Source organism: Heliconius melpomene, chromosome 19 (assembly GCF_056956725.1).
Source record: "Heliconius melpomene rosina isolate 202511_hmr_F chromosome 19, ASM5695672v1, whole genome shotgun sequence".
Lineage (NCBI taxonomy): Eukaryota > Metazoa > Arthropoda > Insecta > Lepidoptera > Nymphalidae > Heliconius > Heliconius melpomene.
Genome location: NC_140407.1, coordinates 14420049 through 14441436, shown reverse-complemented (window position 1 = coordinate 14441436; position 21388 = coordinate 14420049). Strand labels below are relative to the sequence as shown.

Here is a 21388-nt window from a genome sequence, read left to right as displayed (position 1 = left end):
TATTTCTTGTTTTTTTCCTTCTTTTATATTTCTGAGACATTGACTGTGAATGTGATGATTGTGGGTTCAATTCCCATTCGAGACTATGTTTAAATTATTTTTCTTTTACCGCTTTGGTTAGGTTAGATAAAGCACATAATCATACTGAATGAATTCAGTCATCGTTCCACTCTCCACATATACCACAGTTTCTCGAAAATATCCGTCAAAAAGTGTAACACTGAGAAAAACGAAAAGAAGAAATTAATAAAAATAGGTAACTCTGATAGAAATTGGAAATTGCAATTATCATAATTCATCTGAAAAATTATTACAGCACAATTAATTTTAAATTTCCTTAATAATATTAAATTTATTAATCAGATGTATTTTTCATATCCTTATCGCCAACATAAAACCAAAATAAAATAAATATTTAATATTTTAATTTCTGCACTCTGGTATTGAGGCGTTGAGTGCCGCCACTCAACACGTAATGCTTCCAGAATTTGGCGGAAAAATGGAGAACGTGGCTTAGCACTAAGTTTCCCTTGTCTACCAGCTATATGTGAAGCAGTATATAAACCAAAATGGTTTTAAATCATAAATATATAAGTAGTCGAGTAAATATATTGAAGATACTCGTATATCAGCGCAAAAGTGACAAGCTCACGCCGTATAAAGGATAAAAATGCTGACAAACGGGTATGATAAAACGCTCGCATTGCCAAATCAGAAATGCCTCAAACCGCTTTAGGGAAAATATTTCAGTATAAGCGGCTAAACGAAACACGGTTAGGTTTTTCTTACCTTTGCACATTTCTCAAGTTATATATATAACTAGCGGATGCGCGCAGCTTCGCTAGCTTATTTAGGGGGTGAATTCTAATAAACCATGAAACATGTGTTCAATGAAATATTTTTAAGAGTCTAAATTTCAAATTTTATAAAAATCGGTGGCGATTTGAACATTTTTCCATACAAACTTTCAACCCCTTATTTGCACCCTTAGGGGAAGAATTCTAGAAAACGATGAAACACGTGTTCAATTAAACATTTTTAAAAATCTAAATTTCAAATTTTATAAAAATCGGTGCCGATTTAATTTTTTTTCCATACAAACTTTGAACCCCTATTTTATCCCTTTAGGATAAAAATTTTTCAAAATCCCTTCTTAGTAGATGTCCAGATTATGAAAGTAAACATCTGTCCAAATTTCACGTTTCTACGCACAGCGGTTAGTCAGTCAGTGAGGACAAGTCCTTTTATATATATAGATTATATATGTAGGTTAGACTAGGAGAATCTAGTGTTAAGACTCTTTTATTAGCTTCACGTTGTATCCCGCACATAGCGGGATAGGCAGGCATTGCGTGTTGTGTGGCGGGACTCAACTAGTTTCTAGAGCGAGGAAATGAAAATATTTAATATTTCGTTACGTCGAGTGGGAATCTGACCTACAACCTGTCGCATGTTAAGACTAAAATATTATTGATTTTCTATAACGGGAAAAATATTCTTTCATTCATTTCATTTACTTACGTATTTTTTAGCTTTTCACATTTTCTATATACTGGTATTTCAAATAAATAGATTATAAATTACGCTTATAAAAAAATATTAAGGGCCAACGTTTGCAACAGTACACGCAGCATTTCATTCTACTTCTTTTGAATTAAAAAAATAAATAAAAAATATATGAAAATAAAACAATATTTGCTTCAAAAGCTTTTATTTCACCACATTGTACAACCATGAACGTAAATATTATTTATTTACTTGAAAATGGCCCGAGGATAAATAAAAATATTTCTTATACCAACAATCGCTTTATGCCATAGACAATTGTATTTATTAATTTTAACAAAATTTCAAACATTCGTTCCGTAGCTCACGGCACTTGCAATATTTTGACAAGTGAAGGAAACAGATTCGAATCTGGCTTCTTGTAAATATTTATTAATTATAGCGTTTAATCTTTTATAATGGAGAAATTTTCTAAAATTTCATTTAAGAAGTAAATATATATATATTTTTTTATTTTTTATTACAAAAAATGTCTCTAGTAAGATTCGAACCCACAATCTATAATTTTTAACAATGTATTAAAGCGATTGTCGGTCTCACACATGGATATTATTTTCTTAAATATATTCTATGCTGCATTAAATAATTAATTTTCACAATGACTGATCTATTTCAAAATATATTTGGCTATATACATTTGACATATCACCTCAATTAGCCTAACAAATAAATTCTCTACAAGTCAGTGTAAAGAGCTGCAGGAAGACATTTAACACCGTACAAGATTCTTAGTTCATTTTCATTTTATAGTCCAAGAGCTTGGTGTGTTTTTTTGGTTTGAAAGAAATCTCATCTCTCTCTCTCTCTCATACAAATTATAATTTTATTCTCAAAATATTATATAAAAATGTGAAATTTAATCTTTATCCATAATTTTATGAAAATATTAGTTCCTTTTCACTTTTGTATTAACTTTACGAACTCATTTATATTTCAAGCAGCCGACTCTTGTACTATAAAGGTGAAAGTTATATACGAATCTTATCGGCAATTATAACTATGCATTAACTCTATTCACATTGAATACGAATACATACATACATATACTTTAATCTAATATTTTTATCACACTATCGCAAACTGAAAGGACAAGGCAAGCTTATTATAGAAGTTTAGAAAGAACTCTTTGCCATCTTATTTCGTTAGTTGTAAGCTCAAAAGGTAAGATCATTGTTTACTATAGTATTTTTGTCAATATCTAGATGATTTTACTGATTTTGATGTGAAAAATTTCAAAGTAAACATTTATCAATTATAACGACATTGCAAGATTATAAAGATATTAAAATATCTGTAGAATATTGTTCTTTTAATAAAAAAATATTATAATAAAAGATTTATTTAAACTAAATTTAGATCTTTTCTGCAAATTATTACATGAACAACAAATTTGAGAGAGATAATTGTTTCAATATGGCAATATCAGGGAAAGACACTAAATATCTGTTATAGACACGCATTGCTTTTTATAAATATAATGTTATACGTATTCAATTATTATTTAACGTGTTTAAAAGTTAAAATAACGCTTGACGATCATTTCATTGGATGAACCCTAAAATATTTTTGTAACTTTTCGGTATATCCTGCAAATAGCAGGGAAGGTAGAGGGAACCTAGTGTTATGACACTCTGTTCCCCACTTTCCCATCAATTTTCAATTTTATTCTTACTACATCTGTAAAGTTTTGGCGATGTCTTGTAAATTGGTGCGGCTATAGTAAGCTATGAACCGAAATTTTCAATCGGAAGCAATCCCGAAGCCACCGACACACGATTGATGTCGATATAAAAATCTTTTGTCGAAATACCATTTCAATTTATATATTGTAAACTGTTTTACTTTATATTTGTTTACATATCATTGATAATTAGTACATTTGAATTACATTTTGTGTTATTTTATTCAATAAATAACAAATTTTCTTTTGATTTTCCTAGACTTAAAACGAATTAATAATAGAGACCAGAAATATTTAAAGATTAATATTAATAAATAAATATTAACATCCATTTAATATATTTTTTTCAATTTCATTAATCAAATTAAGGAGCCATTAAACAATTTAAAGTATTTTAAAATAATTATTTCTTAACTTAAGCTTATTATTTTTATGACTAACAACGATAGTTTAGGTCAGGTACAGTGAGGTTTTATAAAGGGGACAATATTGAAATCATTTCAAATATTTAATCTTACATTATATACTTACATTGTATTTAATTGTTAAATTAATTCAATAAAAATACGATTAAAATGTAAATGTAAAAATATAAGTTATATTGCGTTAGTACTAAGATATTATCAAGATGTCATTCTTTAGTAGAAAACGTATAAAAGTGTCAGATAAAACTTATTTAATATGTTAAAAAATAGAAAAATATCTTACTTAAAGAATTTCAAATGTTATTTTTTGCTTTTATTTAATGCTATGAATATGTATGTATATAATGTAAAATTAACATATATTATTAAATATAAATAATAACAAAAATATTTTGTGGAACCCTGTTTGAAAGTGCAAGGAAATTGACTGTGAAAAGCTCGGAATAGTGAATACATACAACTCTAACATGAAATAATAAAATTTTATAATAAACTCTCGTAATACAATAACGCTAAAAGACGAACCAAATATACCTTTATTTTTCTTTTTCCATATACTGAATGTATATAAAATATACATATTTTAAAGTGAAATAAAATATTTTTACGTGTTTATTGCGCTTGTTAAAGCCAGAGCTTTAAAATTTTTACTATAGACGACTATAGTAAAAATACGCAAGGTAAATTCGTGGAAAACAAATATTGGAATTACAAAAACCATTTTACAAATAATAACAAGGAAATGGTCATTGACGCTTAAATTACATCAAACTACACTAAATATTAGTTAGCATATAAAAAAATATTTTACTAACATTAAACTGTAAAATAAGGCAAAACTTTAAATCTATTACGAAAATTTTGATTCAATTATATAAGTATAGACATAGATAACACCATAATGAAATATATCTATGATGTTACAAAGATATAGAAAAAAAATGTAAGAATGAAATGGAATGACTTATTTCCACTAATAAATCTAAGAGATTTTTTTTACAAAAAATAATAATTAGTATAGAATCTGTCGAAGCTCATTAATTAAAATTCCGTAACCGATTAAGAGAATAGGGTGGTAGTGTATTTTCGAGGATGTCGCGTTGGCGTGGGAGTTTTCCGTTCTTGGTCTTTTCAAACTGAGCTCGTTCACGGCCACTGAAATGGAATATTAAGTTTTCACGTTCTAGACTCATCTCAAACTAAAGTTTGCTTTAAAATTGTTTGTGGATTTTCATCGTTATAGTTTTAATGGATGCAAGAAGTTTGGCCTACGTTTAAACAAACTAAGTTTTGATGTGTACAGCCCATGATTTATATTTAATATGAAATATTATTATTGTATCCGTGCTTATATATAATTAATAGTATATTTTATATAATTAATAGTCTAACAAAATATAGGTTATTATTATACGTATATCTGCATATAAAATAACACTTATGAAAGGCTTAAAATCGTGGAATTTTATCATTGGAGTCTATAAAAGACGTTCTAATGCCAAATAAACTATGTATGTGTTATTATATTATTTTAACTATTGTTGTTAGTATGTCTGTGGAAAGGTTATTATAAAACTTCGCTCCTAAAAGGCGTTGCAAAGAATATTCATTTGACGAGAGAAAGCACTTTAAGATATTAATATCAATTCTATTATTTTATTTCTGTCAAAATCTTTACAATTTCTGCCTTTTAAGCATATTTTATATCAATGCATTGTATATTTTACGTGTTTATAAAAAAATAGAAAAATACCTGTAACAGTTTGTTTTTTAACATCAGCAAATTTCTCTCCTGGGCCCACTTCATCAGGGATCGTCGCGGTACAAGTGAGGAGTAGCTTTCCATGTGCTGGTGTTCGTAGTTCAGCTATAGATACCCAAAGCGATATCGGAGGGGGTATAGGCTCCCTAGGTTTTTCTCGAACCTATACAACAATATTACCATTTTACGAATGGATCTTAAAGAGCTTAAATAGTATTATTTGAATGGTATTTTGTGGCATCTTGAGAAGAGAGAAGAGATAAATATTAGTCTAAAAATTACATTTAATTTTAATTCAGAAATCAAATTTGTCAGTAGTTTAGATTCAAGGACGTTATTGATATTTGATATCTGTGACATAATAAATTCAAAGAATAATAAAATATAACATAAAATAGTAAATAAATAAAATATTAACAGTATTAAGTTAATAATCCGAAAACTTATTGTACGAGAAAATAATACGTATAAATAAGAATAGAAAATCTACATCTTTTCGTAGAACTAAATAAATGTGATTGTTTTAGCGAAAAAAGCCATAGAAATTGTTTTAGACGTCAGAATAGAGAATTCTGCCAAAATTGAAGATCGTTAGTGTCTTAATGGGAACGGAATGTCTTAACGCTAAGTTTCCAAGTTCCCTCTACAATTTGCAGGATACAGCATTGAACAAAAAATCTTAAATTTATTTTACTGTGGCGACTGTGGCGCAGGCAAATCGTCAGAATGTAAACGCCATGGTTGTTTGTTGTTCCGATTCTTATTTGAGGAAGTTAATTATTTTCATTTCTTCGCACTTGTAAGAAAATAAAACGTGCTGTCGACTTCCGTCACTCAATACGCAATGTCTTGAAATTTGGGTGGAAAGTACTGAATGTCTTAGAACTAGGTTCCCTCTGTCTAACCTGCTATATGCGGGATACAGATGAAAACTTAAAAAAACCATACCTTCATGTGATCTTCACTATGTCCATCTTTCAATGTACATTTACTCTGTTTGGTCAAATTTAGTTGAGGTGCCGTCGTAGTCTCACTAACTAAAGCCCAGTATTTAGCAGTATAATTGAATTCTGGGGCTATATATCTGTGTTGGTGCTTCCTATGCCGATATCCACTTCCGCCTTTTGTCCTTGTAGAACTAGATACTCGATAAGAAAAATATTTTATTGATTCTTCTGGAACCTAAAATATGATAATAAATATGGTAAATGTTGTAAATAATTAAAATTATTGTAAATATCCCTGGACTGATGAGATTTGAATCAACAATTTTTGCTCTTTTTGTTTAAGTCATTTTATAATTGAACGGCTTTGTAAAAGAAATAAGGATAATTGAGAACAAATAACATTAAGTAAGTACAAGATTTTATAATTACCTTTTTAATTTCACGCTTTATCTCGCATATACCAGGAAGGAAAGAAAGGCAGAGGGAACTTAGTGTTAAGACCATTCATTCCCCCTTCTGCCGAATTCTCAAGACATTGTGTGTAGTGGCGAAACACAACGCCGTGCTTTGCCTTGATACTAAAGCGGAGAAATTAAAAAAATATTTGTTTATTCCTCGCTATATTTAATTACTCTGAGTAGGAATCGAACCCTCAACTGTAGCGTTTACAGGTACGCGCTTGAGCTAAGTAAATATGACTATATTATAATGTGTAAAAAGGAATGATTTGATTGATGATTTTTATAACAAAACTATTTGATATTATAGATAAATAATAAAAATATCCATACCTTTTCATTATCAATATACCAAGTCAATCTTGGGGCTGGAGCAGCGGGGGCTGACGTGCAGTTTGCACGTAAAAGCCCTCCCACTACTACGTCTGGTTTTCCGAATGTAATGATGGGTGGGTGTTTTTGAGAATCTGTTGTAAGATATAATGATATTTAATTAGTAAACAAATAAATTAAAAACTACTTTCATTATATAAAATATATATATTATATAGATTACACTTTGATGAAGTGTTTAACATTTGGTTCTCTCTGCATTTCCTGCTATGTGCACTATACATATATCGAGTGAAGCTAAAAAAACCTTAAACGGAATTAAACTCCCAACCATAGTAGTATAGTGTATATAAGCACTTGTCCACAGAGCCACAATAAAATAAATATTCCCATATGAAAACATTTAAATCCATTTTACAATGAACTAACCACGAAGTCTTTCTTAGAAAATCTCCTTTGTTGTCAAGGAAAATGTGAACTTATCGACCTATTGGCTATCTATCGGTCGCAATTAGTAATTTTAATTGAAAATTCCTTAACAAATATTTCCGATATTTTTAATAAAAGAAATAAACGTTAACATAAATTGTTCTCAAGAATAACATTAAAAGCATATTCTAATAAAACTACGTACATACATATCGTCGGTGCGCCTGCCAAAACCGTTATGTGTATTTTTTTGATTTTTTTTTTATTCGATAAATAGCATTAAAATAGTACTCTGCATAGCCTACAAAAACAAATATATAGTATTTCCGTCTGGAAGTCGATTTAACAAAATCGATATGTGCACTTCATTTTTATTTTTGGCAATGACAAATTCGTTATGTTATGACCCAGCAGCAATGATCCGATGCGAAATGTTATTACATTATGTAATGTAATACATTAAGGGGAACCGTCACTCGAGCCTTGTGATACAGATTTTTTTGGTACAGAACTTTTGGAGGATCAGGTTGAGTATGTCCCTTCCACTTCTGTCTTATCGGTATATAATGAGAAAGAGCTCAAATCTCAGCGACTGTCGATGGAAATAGCAGATTCAGAGCGAGCAAGTATAGTATTGGTTGAAAATACGATTCATTTGTACCTAGATAAAGCTACTGGAGAATTTGTAAGCCGAAAGTCAACCGAACTCGGAACTGGTCACTTCATACTAGATAAACAAGCTGGAGCTTAGCTTCAAGGAGATGGATATTGATGAAATATACAACGATAAAAAAAGCGCGACTTTAATACGAAGCAGAGAGTACGTACTTAATACAATTGTAGAAGACACTTAACTAACGATACGAACTTAATACATGGGTTAAGCAATTGTATGCCACCAAACCAGAATCATCTTCTGAAAGTAAACCAAGAAATCCTTCTTGTAAGTCAGCTTCTGTAAGAAGCCTGTGAGAATGGTTTTAGGCTTATTGCCAAGAGTTCAAGTTTAATCATTACTGCAGAGCAAGTGCACGACACATATTTGAAGTACACAATAAGTATAACAATTTAAAAAAACCGACTTCCACTGGATCCCATAATTAGAACATAACCAAACTCTCATAAGACTATCCTTTCCAATAAAAAAAGAATCATCGAAATCGGTTAGCATGATATTGAGTTATTCTTTCATTCCATATTTAAGACTTATATGATTTTGTCATGGATAAAATTGTCAGAAATAGACCAAATCAAAGTAAAGACCAGTAAAGGTCTGAGGTAACAAATATAAAAAAAATACACTCGACTTGACAACGTCCTCTTCACTGAAGTCGATTAAAAAGTGAAGCCAGAAAAATGAGGAGGATACAATAAAGAGAACTATTTACATTAAATTGGAAGCTGATAAAGTTTTAATTTGGCATGTGCACCGTATTCAAAGAAAATTTGTCACTAAAAGAATATAAGGTACACAAAGAAAGTAAAAGCATACCAAAACAAGAAGAACGCATATTCTAGAATCCTCTAACATGTCATTGATAATCTGAAGAAACAGCGTAGGGGACAGCACACAGCCTTGGGGGACAGCGTTCACGGGCATGTACTCCAAGCAAAAACCATCAACAGTTACCTTGAGGCTGCACCCAGTGAGAAAGCTAGCGATCCACTTGCATAAACTCTCGGAAAGCCATAGGATGGAAGTATTGCAAGGAGCGTCTCATGCCACACGCGATCGAAGACCTTCGCCATGTCCAAATTAACTGCCAGACCCTATTCCTTGCTTTCAATAGCCGTAGCCTACCGGTGGATTAGGTAAACCAGAAGGTCACTGGTTGAGCGACCATGGCGGAAGCCATATTGACTGTCTAACGACAGATTACTGATTGATTAACATCAATCAGTGATTCTCCAGTTAAATCAAAAGCTGGCCATTGATAATGCTCTCCATCACTTTCAAGAGCGAGGGTGGCAATAGGCCTGTAGTTAGATAGATCGGAACCATCGCCTTTCTTGGAGATCAGGTGGATAAGAGCGCTCTTCCACAAGTCTGGGACTATACCGATTGAATAAGAGTGCCAAAACAGACCCATTAGCACAGGTGACAGCTCAGGAGCACTAAAGGAGAGATGTCATCTGACCCACTCGACTTGTGGATGACCAAAGAAGACAGAGCTCGCCTAACAGCTTTTTAGCTGAACTTAATTTCAGACATTAAGCCCTGGCACGAGTGTGCGCGCGGCGTTATTTCTTGGTCATCCATATTCGAGTTCGAGGCAAAGGGATACTGTAGTAACGATAAATACGTTCATGTATATGTGCGGCACGAAAGCGACTGTGTTACTTAAATTTAGTTTTAATTATCTTGATAAAATTTATTGCAATACTTATTGAATTCGCTTTTTATTTACTTCAAATTTACCTAGTTATTTAAGGAATAAACATTAAAGGCTTAGTCTATCTATAAACCTTTCCTAACCACTTTCTAACAACCCTTCAAGTTTTCTATTAAACATTATTAGTATTAATAACCATAGGACTAATATAACGTACCGTACTGTTTTATCGTTATCAGATTAACCATTTTTACGTAAAAAAGCGCCAAACCACAATTCCTTACGTTCATCATTACTAATCATTAGTATACATATTTGTTTTAAGTTTAATACATTTTTGTTATCCTCATAATAACACTAAATAAATCCGATTATGTTCTTTTACAAAACTGATATGTGCATATTTTTCACTTGTAAGAAATGGTGGTTACAAGACAATTCTGATATGTGCATCAAAATGGTTAAAAAAAATTATTGCAGATGAAGGGTACATTTTATCATTTTCGCTTGTATCTCAGTTTAAGCATAATATATTTTGTCACCATACTCCATTTATAATTTTTTGATAAAGCTATTATTTAATAAATAAGATAGTTTTGTTGTCTCTCCTGAAAACTTGACTAAAAACACATAGCGGTTTTGGCAAGCGCAACGACCATATACTGTGACTTGCTCTGACATGTTCTGTAAAATTTTATCGGAGAACAAAGAGAACCCTAACAACTATTTAGATAACGATTGCTAGATATCAAGAGTTTTTATAATGACAAATCACTTTGTTTTCTACTTTTGAAACAAATGTAATGCTAAAGCTATATTTAACAATTTTAATTAAGCATTAAATGAAAATGGCCGATTAAGTTAAAATCTGTATTTTCTTTAAATAAAGGCGATCAAATTTTCCGATTGACGCTAAATTCTGCCTCAGGCAAAGCGTTTTACGATAACTCGGTTACCTAAACCTTATTGGCGAAGTATGCTGGCGTTTAATCAAAATTTCACGTGATAAATTTCCACGTGAAAATATTTCAATTTTCCTCTTGAAATGGAATATACTAATAACTGTAGGGAGAAAACTATTAAGTGACTAAATTAAACTATTGAAATTATTGAAGTTGATATTAAATTATTATATCTACGATGGTTGTGATATTTCATTTTATGACTCGAGGGAGTGTTTATATATATTTCATATAATCAATTAGTCTTATAAGGTCGGTATTGGATTATGTCATGTTGGGAATAGTCTTTAGAAATAAGGTAGGTAGGTAGGTAGAGAACGAATGGACTTGTCCCTAGTCTTGTTTTAGCTACGTCAAAGTACGGACTAAAAAGAAAGGTATTTTTAAAAATATAAAAATGTCAACATAGTGGGACTCGTATCCGTGCCCCTTCAAAAATTCCTTTCATAAATCACATTTTAAACGCTTCCATATAATATTTTTCTTTTTAGAGTGTGAGGTTAATGCTTTAATAATGTTCCCATAGGGAAAATGAAGAATGTAAATGAAATGTGTCCATTTCACGTGCTAATGAAATTCTGTAACGCAAATAATAGTCACTAATTGCAATTATTCAAATTCTCCATCAGATGATTGTAACTAGTTGTACAATCAATAAATTCCTTAAAATCAAACAACGTTGATGGTTCCTCTAAACATATTCCTTGTTCCTCACTTATAAAATAATACTCGTATTTATAATATATAAATGTCATTATGATAATTATAAATTATATATTTTTTCATAAATAAAACTTGAAATTATTTAATTATTTGCATATATGTATGTACTTATATTAGTAATTCCCCCCATTTTCTACTTGTGTTGGTCAGTAAAATGTCAACCGAAGCAATGTTTATTGTAAAACTTGCTGTCGTAAAACGGATGATGTCCGCCCTTTATGTGAAATATTAGGGTGTGCCCACTCGAAGGTTAATCATTAAGGTATAGACTATTGTCTCTTTAAATGTGAGATACTTTTAAGTAACAAATATAAAAATAGCTAATTACAGATTTTTTTACGTACTTACATATTCGTATTATAGTTATATATTTTCTAAAATGCTTAGTAGATTTATAGTAAACATATTTCTATTTGTATGACACAATTCACTTACACACAACAGTCAATTGATGTGGAGGCGAAGCAGCAGTAAAGATCGGCGTCTCGAGGGAGACCTCGCACCAGTACAGCCCGGAGGCAGTCGGGTCCAAATTATCAAGCGTAATAGAATTCTCCGTCACTAGAGACATCTGCAATAGGAATTTACTTTAAAATATTGAATTTTTAAAATGAAAATGAAAATATTTCTATAATAAAAATAGAACTACAAAACTCAACATGAAATAATCTCAAATTTGGTCTATAGGAAATGTGCTTCAAGTATGTTTCTTCTACGCGCTAATGACATTTTGCAACTTAAATAATAGGCACTAGAACATATAAAAATGGCAATGTATCATCACTGATATCATTGCTATATTCTTACTTTTTACTACAGATTTTCGTTTTTAATAAGCTTCACGCTCTATCCCACAAACAGCAGGGTAGTTAAAGGAACCTAGTGTTAGGACACTACGTTCCTCACTTTCCGCCGCGTTCTGGAAGCATTGCCTATTGAGTGGCGGAACCTAACGCCGCGCTTTGCCTTGACACCAGAGCGAAGAAATGAACTGTTATAATTGAACGATGTATTAATATATAAACATAGTCGTATTTATTAGATATTTATATTTTTTTTATATCAGTGAATAAAGTAATAGTAAGTTGTAGTAATAGTAATAATAGTTTGAAAGCTCAGAAATTCTGCATAATATTATAAGGTTCCTTATTTGAAATATGAAACAGTAGTCAAATAGTGGATTAGAATATATTTGCGTAATACAAACAGAAATGTACTAACAATTCAAATTAGCTCAACAAAATGGCGTCTCTACGTATGTACATATCACAGCTAAACCTAACTTTATAGTATTTGCTGGTACAAAATGTTTAACGTGTATATACTTTTAGTATTACGAACGTGAAAACTTTCTGAAATGTATGTTTTGACTAATAATTATTGTGGTTGCGAAGCTTTCGTTAAAACAGAAACCATTTTGAATGCATTCCAAAGGGTATTATGCTTAGCGGTGGTGGCGGAAATCTATTTTAAATAGTTGTGAAATACTATGTAAATTTATTGTTGCTATTTTTCTGCCAGAATGTGCTATTCTGCGAACGGGAATCGAACCCATATACATTGCATTAAAAATCAGACATACATCTATATATATAAAATCGAAAGGTCAGTCACTCATCACGAAATCTCAGAAACTACATGTGCTAGGAATCTCAAATTTTGCATAGGAACTACTTATAGGACGTATGTGCTTGCTAAGAATCTAAAGCTAAGCTAAGAATTTGCAATATTCGACTCCTAAGGGGATGAAATAGGGGTAGAAAGTTTGTATCGAAAAAATTTTAAATCGCCACCGATTTTTATAAGATTTGAAATTTAAACTCTTAAAAATATTTCATTGAACACGTGTTTCATGGTTTATTAGGATTCATCCCTAAAGGTGCAAATAAACGGGCGAAGCTGCGCGCGTCTGCTAGTTCTTTATAATTGTCTAATCTGTCATAATTTTTATGTGATATATAAAAGTAGTATATATTTATTCAATTAATTTATAAAATTTACATAATATATTAAAAAAAATATTAACATAAATAAGACTATATTAAGATGAGATGTTATAAACTCATTCCAAATAGAAATATAATTATTTATCATGAATATTTTAGATTAATTAACTTAACGCAAAACGTTCATTTGCTGTCTTGCATAAAGCAGGATAGACAGAGACAACTTAGTGTTAAGACACTCAATTCCCCACTTTTCAACGAATTTTCAAGGCATTGCCTGTTGAGTGACGGAACTTAACGCCGCGCTTTTAGTATCAGAACGAATAATTGAAAATATTAATAAATAATAATCCGTTCTCGAATGGGGATCGAACCCACCACGGTTGCGTTACAATCACACGCTTAGGTATACTCCTACCCCACTAGGGCCTCAAGGTATTTATCTTTAGGCTATAAATATAGAAATGTTCACTCAGTTCACTAATAGCTCTCGGGTGCGGAAATTTAAAGAACATCAACTCACATTAAGCTTGCCTCCTGGAAAGGTGTAATTTGTATAGGGTGGGTTCCTCTCCCTTACATATTGTAGCAGTTTCGATCCAGATCTTAAGAATTCGACTTTATACAGCAGCTGTGGCGGCACTTGGTGAAGGCATCGCAAGGTGGCGGACCCCCCGCGAGCCACCCAGCTCGGCGCTGAAATACGCACATCTATATCTGTTGCTTGCCCGCTTCCTGGAAAACACTTGTTTCATTTATATCGTGTTATGAAATGTGCGGTTATTATAATTTTGTACGACCATTTGGTGAGTGCTTTATATTAAAATATTACAATTTAATTTTCATCGTAATTTGTACAAAATACAAAGTATTTTATTATAAAATAAATGTGGTTGTAACGTAATTAATTTGTCATACATAAAAATAACAAATGTCGATTTAAATCATCCTTGGGTACTATATGCATTTTGTTTATTCTAGCTACAAGGAAACTGGTCAAGTCCGAGTCTGCGTGATTATAATTGTAGTTTTTTTATAAATGTGTTATAATTTCTTTCCATGACATAAATAAACCTATAAATTTCTCTATCTTTATTTTTAGTTCTCACTTCTTGCTCAATTTCATAATCGTACATACACTAGAGATTTTGATTATGTGGCGAATTTCATACAAAATGCAGGAAAAGAATGTGTGAGCGCTCGTATCTTTTGATTGCGTTGACTTAGAAGCTTATTATTTTCTTTGCTCTGAGAGACCGTACACCTCCATGTTTGATATTAATTTCAGCTTGACACATTCACGTGATCTTGAGACAAATGTTCTTGACGAACGGTGAGACATACAGACAGACGGCTTTTTTTTCTTTTGAGGTACAGACCAGCGTAGAGTTCCGCCACTCAACATGCAATACCTCAAAAAAATCGGTGGAAATTGGAACGGAGAATTTTAACACTAGGTTTTCTCTGCCTATCCTGCTGTGTGCGGGATACAGGTAGCAGATTTATTTGTATACCTACTACTACCAATTCTAATGAATCCACCTATAGAATAGTTGTTCTAAATTGCTATTTCACACCTAATGAACATAGAATGGATATTTCAAATGTAAGCTCGAGTCAAAGTTAATAGCTAAGCTTCACCCCTACGTGGGTTTGAGCGGAGGTGGCAGCTAATATGTAACATACACTATTGAGTGCTCTAACTTCGCAAAGTTAGCACCGAGGTACCTACGGGAAGTTGAGAAATGACCTGCATGTAAATTGATATACTAAATGTTATTTACTGACGTATAAACTTAGGATAAATGTTTGCTGTTAAATGTGGTTTTTAGATTAAAATTATGTAAATTTCAAATGTAGAGCAAATAGGGAGAGTTTAGTGACAGTGTCTGACTGCTGTATGTATTTTTGATTTGAATTCGCAACCTCTACATCCATTTTTCAATATTAAGAATAAACTAAAACACTTGAATAAAATCTAAATCTCTAATCAATATTGGAAATATACCAAAAAAAATTATAAACCCAGGAAAATTTTGATTAAAAATTGAAACAACAACCTAATTGACATCTTCATTATAAAAATAAAGATTATGCCTACAAAAGAATTCCATTTTTCGGTGTTTCCCGTTCTCGAAGGTAATTTGAACGGTTGGCATCATCTTTTCAAGATTTCTTTCATTTATCTCATATTCTATGTTCCTTCATTACTCAGTAATCGCTTAGTTCATTCACAATGTGCATCGTGCTGAAGTGAAGATCAGAAGACCGAGCCTATATTTGTTTTCTAATAATGGTATTGTTGTATAGGGAATATTTAAAAATAAAGAAATTTGATAATTATATTATACTAGCGGACGCGCGCAGCTTCGCTTACTTATTGCTTAGGGCTGAATTCTAATAAACTTTGAAACACGTGCTCAATAAAATATTTTTAAGAGTCTCAATTTCAAATTTTATAATAATCGGTGGCGTTTTAAAGATTTTTCCTTACAAACTTTCAACCCCTTATTTGCACCCTTAGGGGAAGAATTCTAGAAAACCATGAAACATGTGTTCAATTAAATACTTTTAAAAATGTAAATTTTGAGAAAAAGAACTTAAAGAAATATATAATATTTTCATTTCTTCGCTCTGATGTCGGCCACTCAACCCGCAATAAGAATTTGGAAGAAAGTGGGGAAAGCTTTGCCAACCCCGCTACATGCGGGATACAGCGTGAAGCGAAAGTGAAAAAAAATATAAAAAAGTTTACTAAAGCAACGTGATAATAAAAAAATTCTGATACTCAAGTATAAAACTCAAATGTCAGTGCAACGGCAACTCACACGTCATGCAACGGGTGTGTCGATGACATCCTGTCTGCATTTCCTACACGTTCGTTCCTAGTAAAGACCGTATCAGTTTACAGCGTAATAGTAATTAAATATATGTGTGGCTTAATAGAACGTTTATAGCTTTAGATAATTGTCTTTAGGGCGTAGTCATGATATCCTTATTTGGAAGTAAAATAACTCTAGGGACTTATATATGTATCTAGAACTAGTAACTATATATTACAGTCGCGTCATTAATATATTGTTGAAATAAGAGTCTTTTAATTTTTTTATGGATAGAAATATAGAAGTATACAATAAATAAATACAAAATTTCCACATTTAATCTACATAAAATCACAATCAAAGGATTGCAGGAGCTTGTATAATACGCCAAATGCTCCCAAGATTAACCGTTGCATAATCTTGATGAAGTACTGCTTGAGTGCAGCTGATAATTTGCAAACAAGTGGATATTATTTAGTCCGTGTCCTAATTTAGTAGGAGCATTTAGAGTTGAGATATATTTGGTTTAAAAATTTTACAATAATTAGTAATTTTTCCGGTTATATTCCACAAAAGGTGAAAACGACACCTAGTTCAGTTTGTTGTTTGTCTGTCAAATCATTTACGTCGAGATTGCGTGAAGGTGTCAAGCTGAATAATATATAATATACTAGCGACCCTATTGCGGCTTCGCCCGCTTTTACTACTGGATTATTCATATAATGTAAGCACTTAAAGCAAAGCACTTAAGATAATGTGAAAATTAATTAAACCCTAATGCAACCCGCATTTTCGTAGTTTAAATAAGGATTTTCCAATTGTTTTACACAGCAAGGATTTTTTAGTAGGTACCGTAATTTTAAATCTGTGCTACTAATCTTTTCAAGTACTTATTAAAATATATTTAAATTACTATTTTTAGATATAGCAACAAAAATATATAATATTTTTGTTCCTTAGAGCACAAAAATAATGAAGATTCTAAGTTGATGCAATGAAAAGATTTATTTATTGATTTTGCTGAATTTTGTATGAAATTTGCTACTTAATCAAAACGTATGGGGTAGTTCCCGTAGAAAGTGAAAACTTACAATACGAGTGAAAGGGAAAATCTGAAACGTGGCAATTCATAGGTATTTCATAGAAAAAAATATATTACAAACTTATATTTATAGTACACATTAGCCTTTAAACTTAAGTTAGTTAACTTTTATAAGTTGTACTTCCCGTTGATCTAAAATTCTAAAATGGGAAGCCTCGCTGCCAGTCGATAGGCAAGGTCCAACTCACACTTAACCATTTTTAATGTATATACAAAGACATTGTGTAATTTAAATGGTGGTAATTTTGTCTAATTTAAATGGTCGTGCGCGTGAATAGGGTGTGCCACAAAGCAGCACCGCAGACGTGTCGAGTGTCGACACTACTTGACACTTTACACTTGTCATTCAACACTCGACATTCAACCTTCGACACTCGATACTAGACCATTTGTTGACATTTTATTAGCTTTCGAGCCACAGTAATGCATTGGATCTATAAATCCTTGAAAAAAAATACACCTGTTATCGTTATATGCGTAGACTTGTAAATATTAATATTTTATTAGATTATTGATTAGAAACGAAACGTTAAATAGGCTAATTTAAAATTTTCTAATATAATATTTATTGTTTGATTTTACCGAATAATTCCCTTAGTAGTTTTTAGTAAATTTAAACGCGACAGGTTTATTCCCATTTAAGTTGTTTAACTTCCCAGGTTCCCTCTTCCTCTTCTGCTGTGTGCGGGATAAAGCGTGAAGCTATAAAAAATATTATGCCTCGATAATTTCAATGTAACTGCACTAAAAACTAAATCGTTATCTCCAGGTCGTCTGTGGCATACTCGTATATTTTATCTTTCCGACTCGTAAAATAGACTTCATGGTCCAGTAACCACGATGCAAGTGACAGGCTAAGAGATTTTTCTTTTACGGTTAGTTTGTAAGTAATATTTTTTACAACTTTCCTTGTACATTGATATAAATAAATTTTAAATTAGTTACTGAAATTATAAATAGAGTGACAGAAATTGTGTATTATTATAATAAGCTATATTTATTTCATTTTTTTTTCACATGTTTTTAGCGGTTTATAAAGAAAATCTAGACTTGAGACACTACGGGCTTCGCTTTATGGCCAAATTTAACACTAGAAGTGCCGAAGATTGAGACCCCCTTTAACCGCCGTCGTGACAAATTTGTCCCATTCTACTTATTATGTTGATTGTTAGTATAATACAAAAAAATATTATTATAATAATTCGTAAAATATGTAGACCATCTTTAATAATCAATTCTTATTCTTTAACAAACATAAAAGTACCAAAAAATAATACACAAAGAAAGAATCAAATATTTCAAATACATTCTAAGGTCATGACAACTAACTGAATAACTCTTACAAAATTATAAGTTATTGAAATTAGTTAATATTATCATTAGGCCAAGTATTGTATTAATATATTCTTCATCAGTGATACATCACAGATGATTTATAACATTGCGTGGTAATGCCTCCAGAATTCGGCGGAAAATGCCAGCGGAGTGCATATCACTAGGTTCCCAGGTTCCCTCTACCTACCCTACAATTGCCCACATTTGGTATCAAGTGTTTTTCTGAAATTCAAGCCTAGCTTAGTCATCCTTTCATCTGATACCTCACTTGGACTAGCGGCCAAATTTAGTATTGACACCAATTTTACCCCACTTTTCAGGCTATTATTTTTTAAGATTTATACATAAATGTATAGTTTTCAGATTTTTTCCTGTATTGGTACTACATGTAGATGCAAGCTGCCAAATTTCATAATTCTAAGTTAACTGAAAGTACCTTATTAATTTGATTCCCTTTATAGTGTCGAAATACACGTTTTTTACTATATAAATGGTCATATCTTTTTTTAAGGGCGCTTTTCCAGGAAATCAAGGGACTGTAGATCGTCATATAGTTGATATTCATATACTCATATGAATATCAACTCGATTTCTCCAAGCATTCCAGAGATAAAGGCACATACAGAGGGAAGGACAAAAAAATGATCTTTTAAGGGTTTTTTTTTCCTTAAAAGCTACAGAACCCTAAAAACTTAGGCATTGACTGCTAAACCTACTATTCAATTTTTTTCCGCCCCCGCATTGCCCTTTCCCCTCCACCTCGTCCCCAAGGCATGAAAATATGTCAAATTATACCCTCAAATAATAAAATAATAATGGCGGGACAAAAATGACCCAGCGGCAGTTCTAGGTAAACCTATTTTTTTTTCAAAAAGTATGACTGCTATAAAATTATTTATATTTTTAATTAAATAAAGGTGTAAAATTGGTAATAGTAAAAAAATTTCATCTACATAAATTAACAAATAAAAAAGTTACATACAATCTACCTTGCGTTTGGGTCAAAAATGGGACGGCGGCGCTTCTAGTGTTAAAACAGCGTGTTGGGTGACGAAGCTCAATGCTAGAAATGGGCGTCTACTATAGCGGAAAAATAATAACTATTAATATCTTTCAGTAGGAATCAAATTCACATGGATGACCCCTTAGTCTATAATAATATTATTTTTAATCAATTATAAAACTTACAATCTACAAACATTAATTTTAATAACATCGCTTATTGTATAATATCATCATAGTTTTCACTTTGGAGAGTTTAGCCTTAAGTCCAGTGACGTTACATGGACACTTACATTGGCCCTATATATAAATGATAATACCCTATATTATCATTTATATAAACAAATAATAAAAAAACTATGAACTATTTAAATTTGTAAGTCTATCAGTCTTTTTGAAAAGTAAAATATTTACACAGAATTTTCGATGTACAGCAAACTCAAATACAGTTGTTTAAAATTTCAATTAATGCCATTCGTTCATTCACGGTGGATTGTATTGTTATCCAAAATAAAATGGAAATGAGCATGTCGCATATAGTATGTAAATTACATATATTTATTATTTAATATTTATTGACGTTTATATTTCCCTTTCTTCGCTCTGGTGTCGAGGCAAGGCGCGGAGTTTAATTCTGCCACTCAACAGGCAGTGCCTCTAAAATCCGGCAGAAAGTGGGGAACGGAGTATCTTAATACTAGGTTCCCTCAGCGATATTAAATATTTCATTTCCTCCACAACCAGTCGCGATTAAAGTCACACTTTGTGACTAGCAACTATAAATCAACGAAAATAAAGTGATTTAAGAAATATACAAATTAAATAAGTCTTACCTTCTTCCAAAGTATACAATAAGAACAGTGTGAACCACCATGGCACCTGAAGACGCACCATCCCTCAAGCTTTCTTTTTCACTTTTCACACCATTACAAAAAATATTAAATATTTTCACTATAATTTTGTTAGTATAAAGGAAATATTTTCACTCGGTCACATTAAAACTTTTCGTAAAAGTCATTTTGAACTAATTACTTACTCGTCGGAGTTGTCTATAAAATTTTTAAATTAATTAAAAGTTTGTAATATAAGCACTTATTTTGTATCAAAAAAAAACAAAAGTAAATAAAGTATGAAAAACCATAACAAAATCTTGTCATAAATAATAATGTTGTTATAAATAATATTGTTGTAATAACACAAAGTTCTGAAATTGTTTTCTTCCTAGTGTAAGGGGACAAGCGTGCCTCTGTAAACGTGGCGGTTGCGGGTTTTATTCCCACTCGGGGCAATGAAATATTTAATATTTTCATTTCATCGCTCTGGTAACCAGGCAAAGCGCGGCGTGGAAGTTCCGTAAGTCAACATGCGAGGCCTCGAGAATCCAACGGAAAATGGGGAACGGTACTATCTGAATGGGGAACGAAGGTATAGGAGGAAGAGTACTGTACATATCAATGTATTTCGCATCATATTTGCTTTAAAGTCTGCAAACATGAAATCTCAATAATGAACCTAATATCCTTGCCTGGATGACTACGATAACGAGAAAATACATAAATATT

At 31.6% G+C, this 21388-nt stretch overlaps 1 protein-coding gene across 1 annotated transcript; it reads right to left on the bottom strand.

Moving 5' to 3' along the window:
- Positions 1 to 1694: 1694 nt before the first annotated feature.
- On the bottom strand, positions 1695 to 21030 carry LOC146528971 (uncharacterized). The gene is made up of 7 exons (XM_085203227.1): positions 20660 to 21030; positions 14089 to 14300; positions 12055 to 12190; positions 7173 to 7306; positions 6383 to 6616; positions 5426 to 5597; positions 1695 to 4827 (listed from the first exon to the last, which is right to left on the bottom strand). The coding sequence occupies exons 1-7, from the start codon at positions 20718 to 20720 to the stop codon at positions 4685 to 4687; spliced, it is 1092 nt and encodes a 363-aa protein (XP_085059353.1). The 5' UTR covers positions 20721 to 21030; the 3' UTR covers positions 1695 to 4684.
- Between the last annotated feature and the right edge of the window lie 358 nt (positions 21031 to 21388).

Bases quoted from the DNA above. Each gene is read 5' to 3' on its own strand.
- LOC146528971 (XM_085203227.1), bottom strand. From the start codon at position 20,720: ATGGTGCGTCTTCAGGTGCCATGGTGGTTCACACTGTTCTTATTGTAT. The intron at 7,307-12,054 runs GTAAGTGAATTG...ATCTTACAACAG, and splicing joins ACATCAATTGACTGTTGTGT to ATTCTCAAAAACACCCACCC. The intron at 6,617-7,172 runs GTATGGATATTT...ATCATATTTTAG, and splicing joins GGTATATTGATAATGAAAAG to GTTCCAGAAGAATCAATAAA.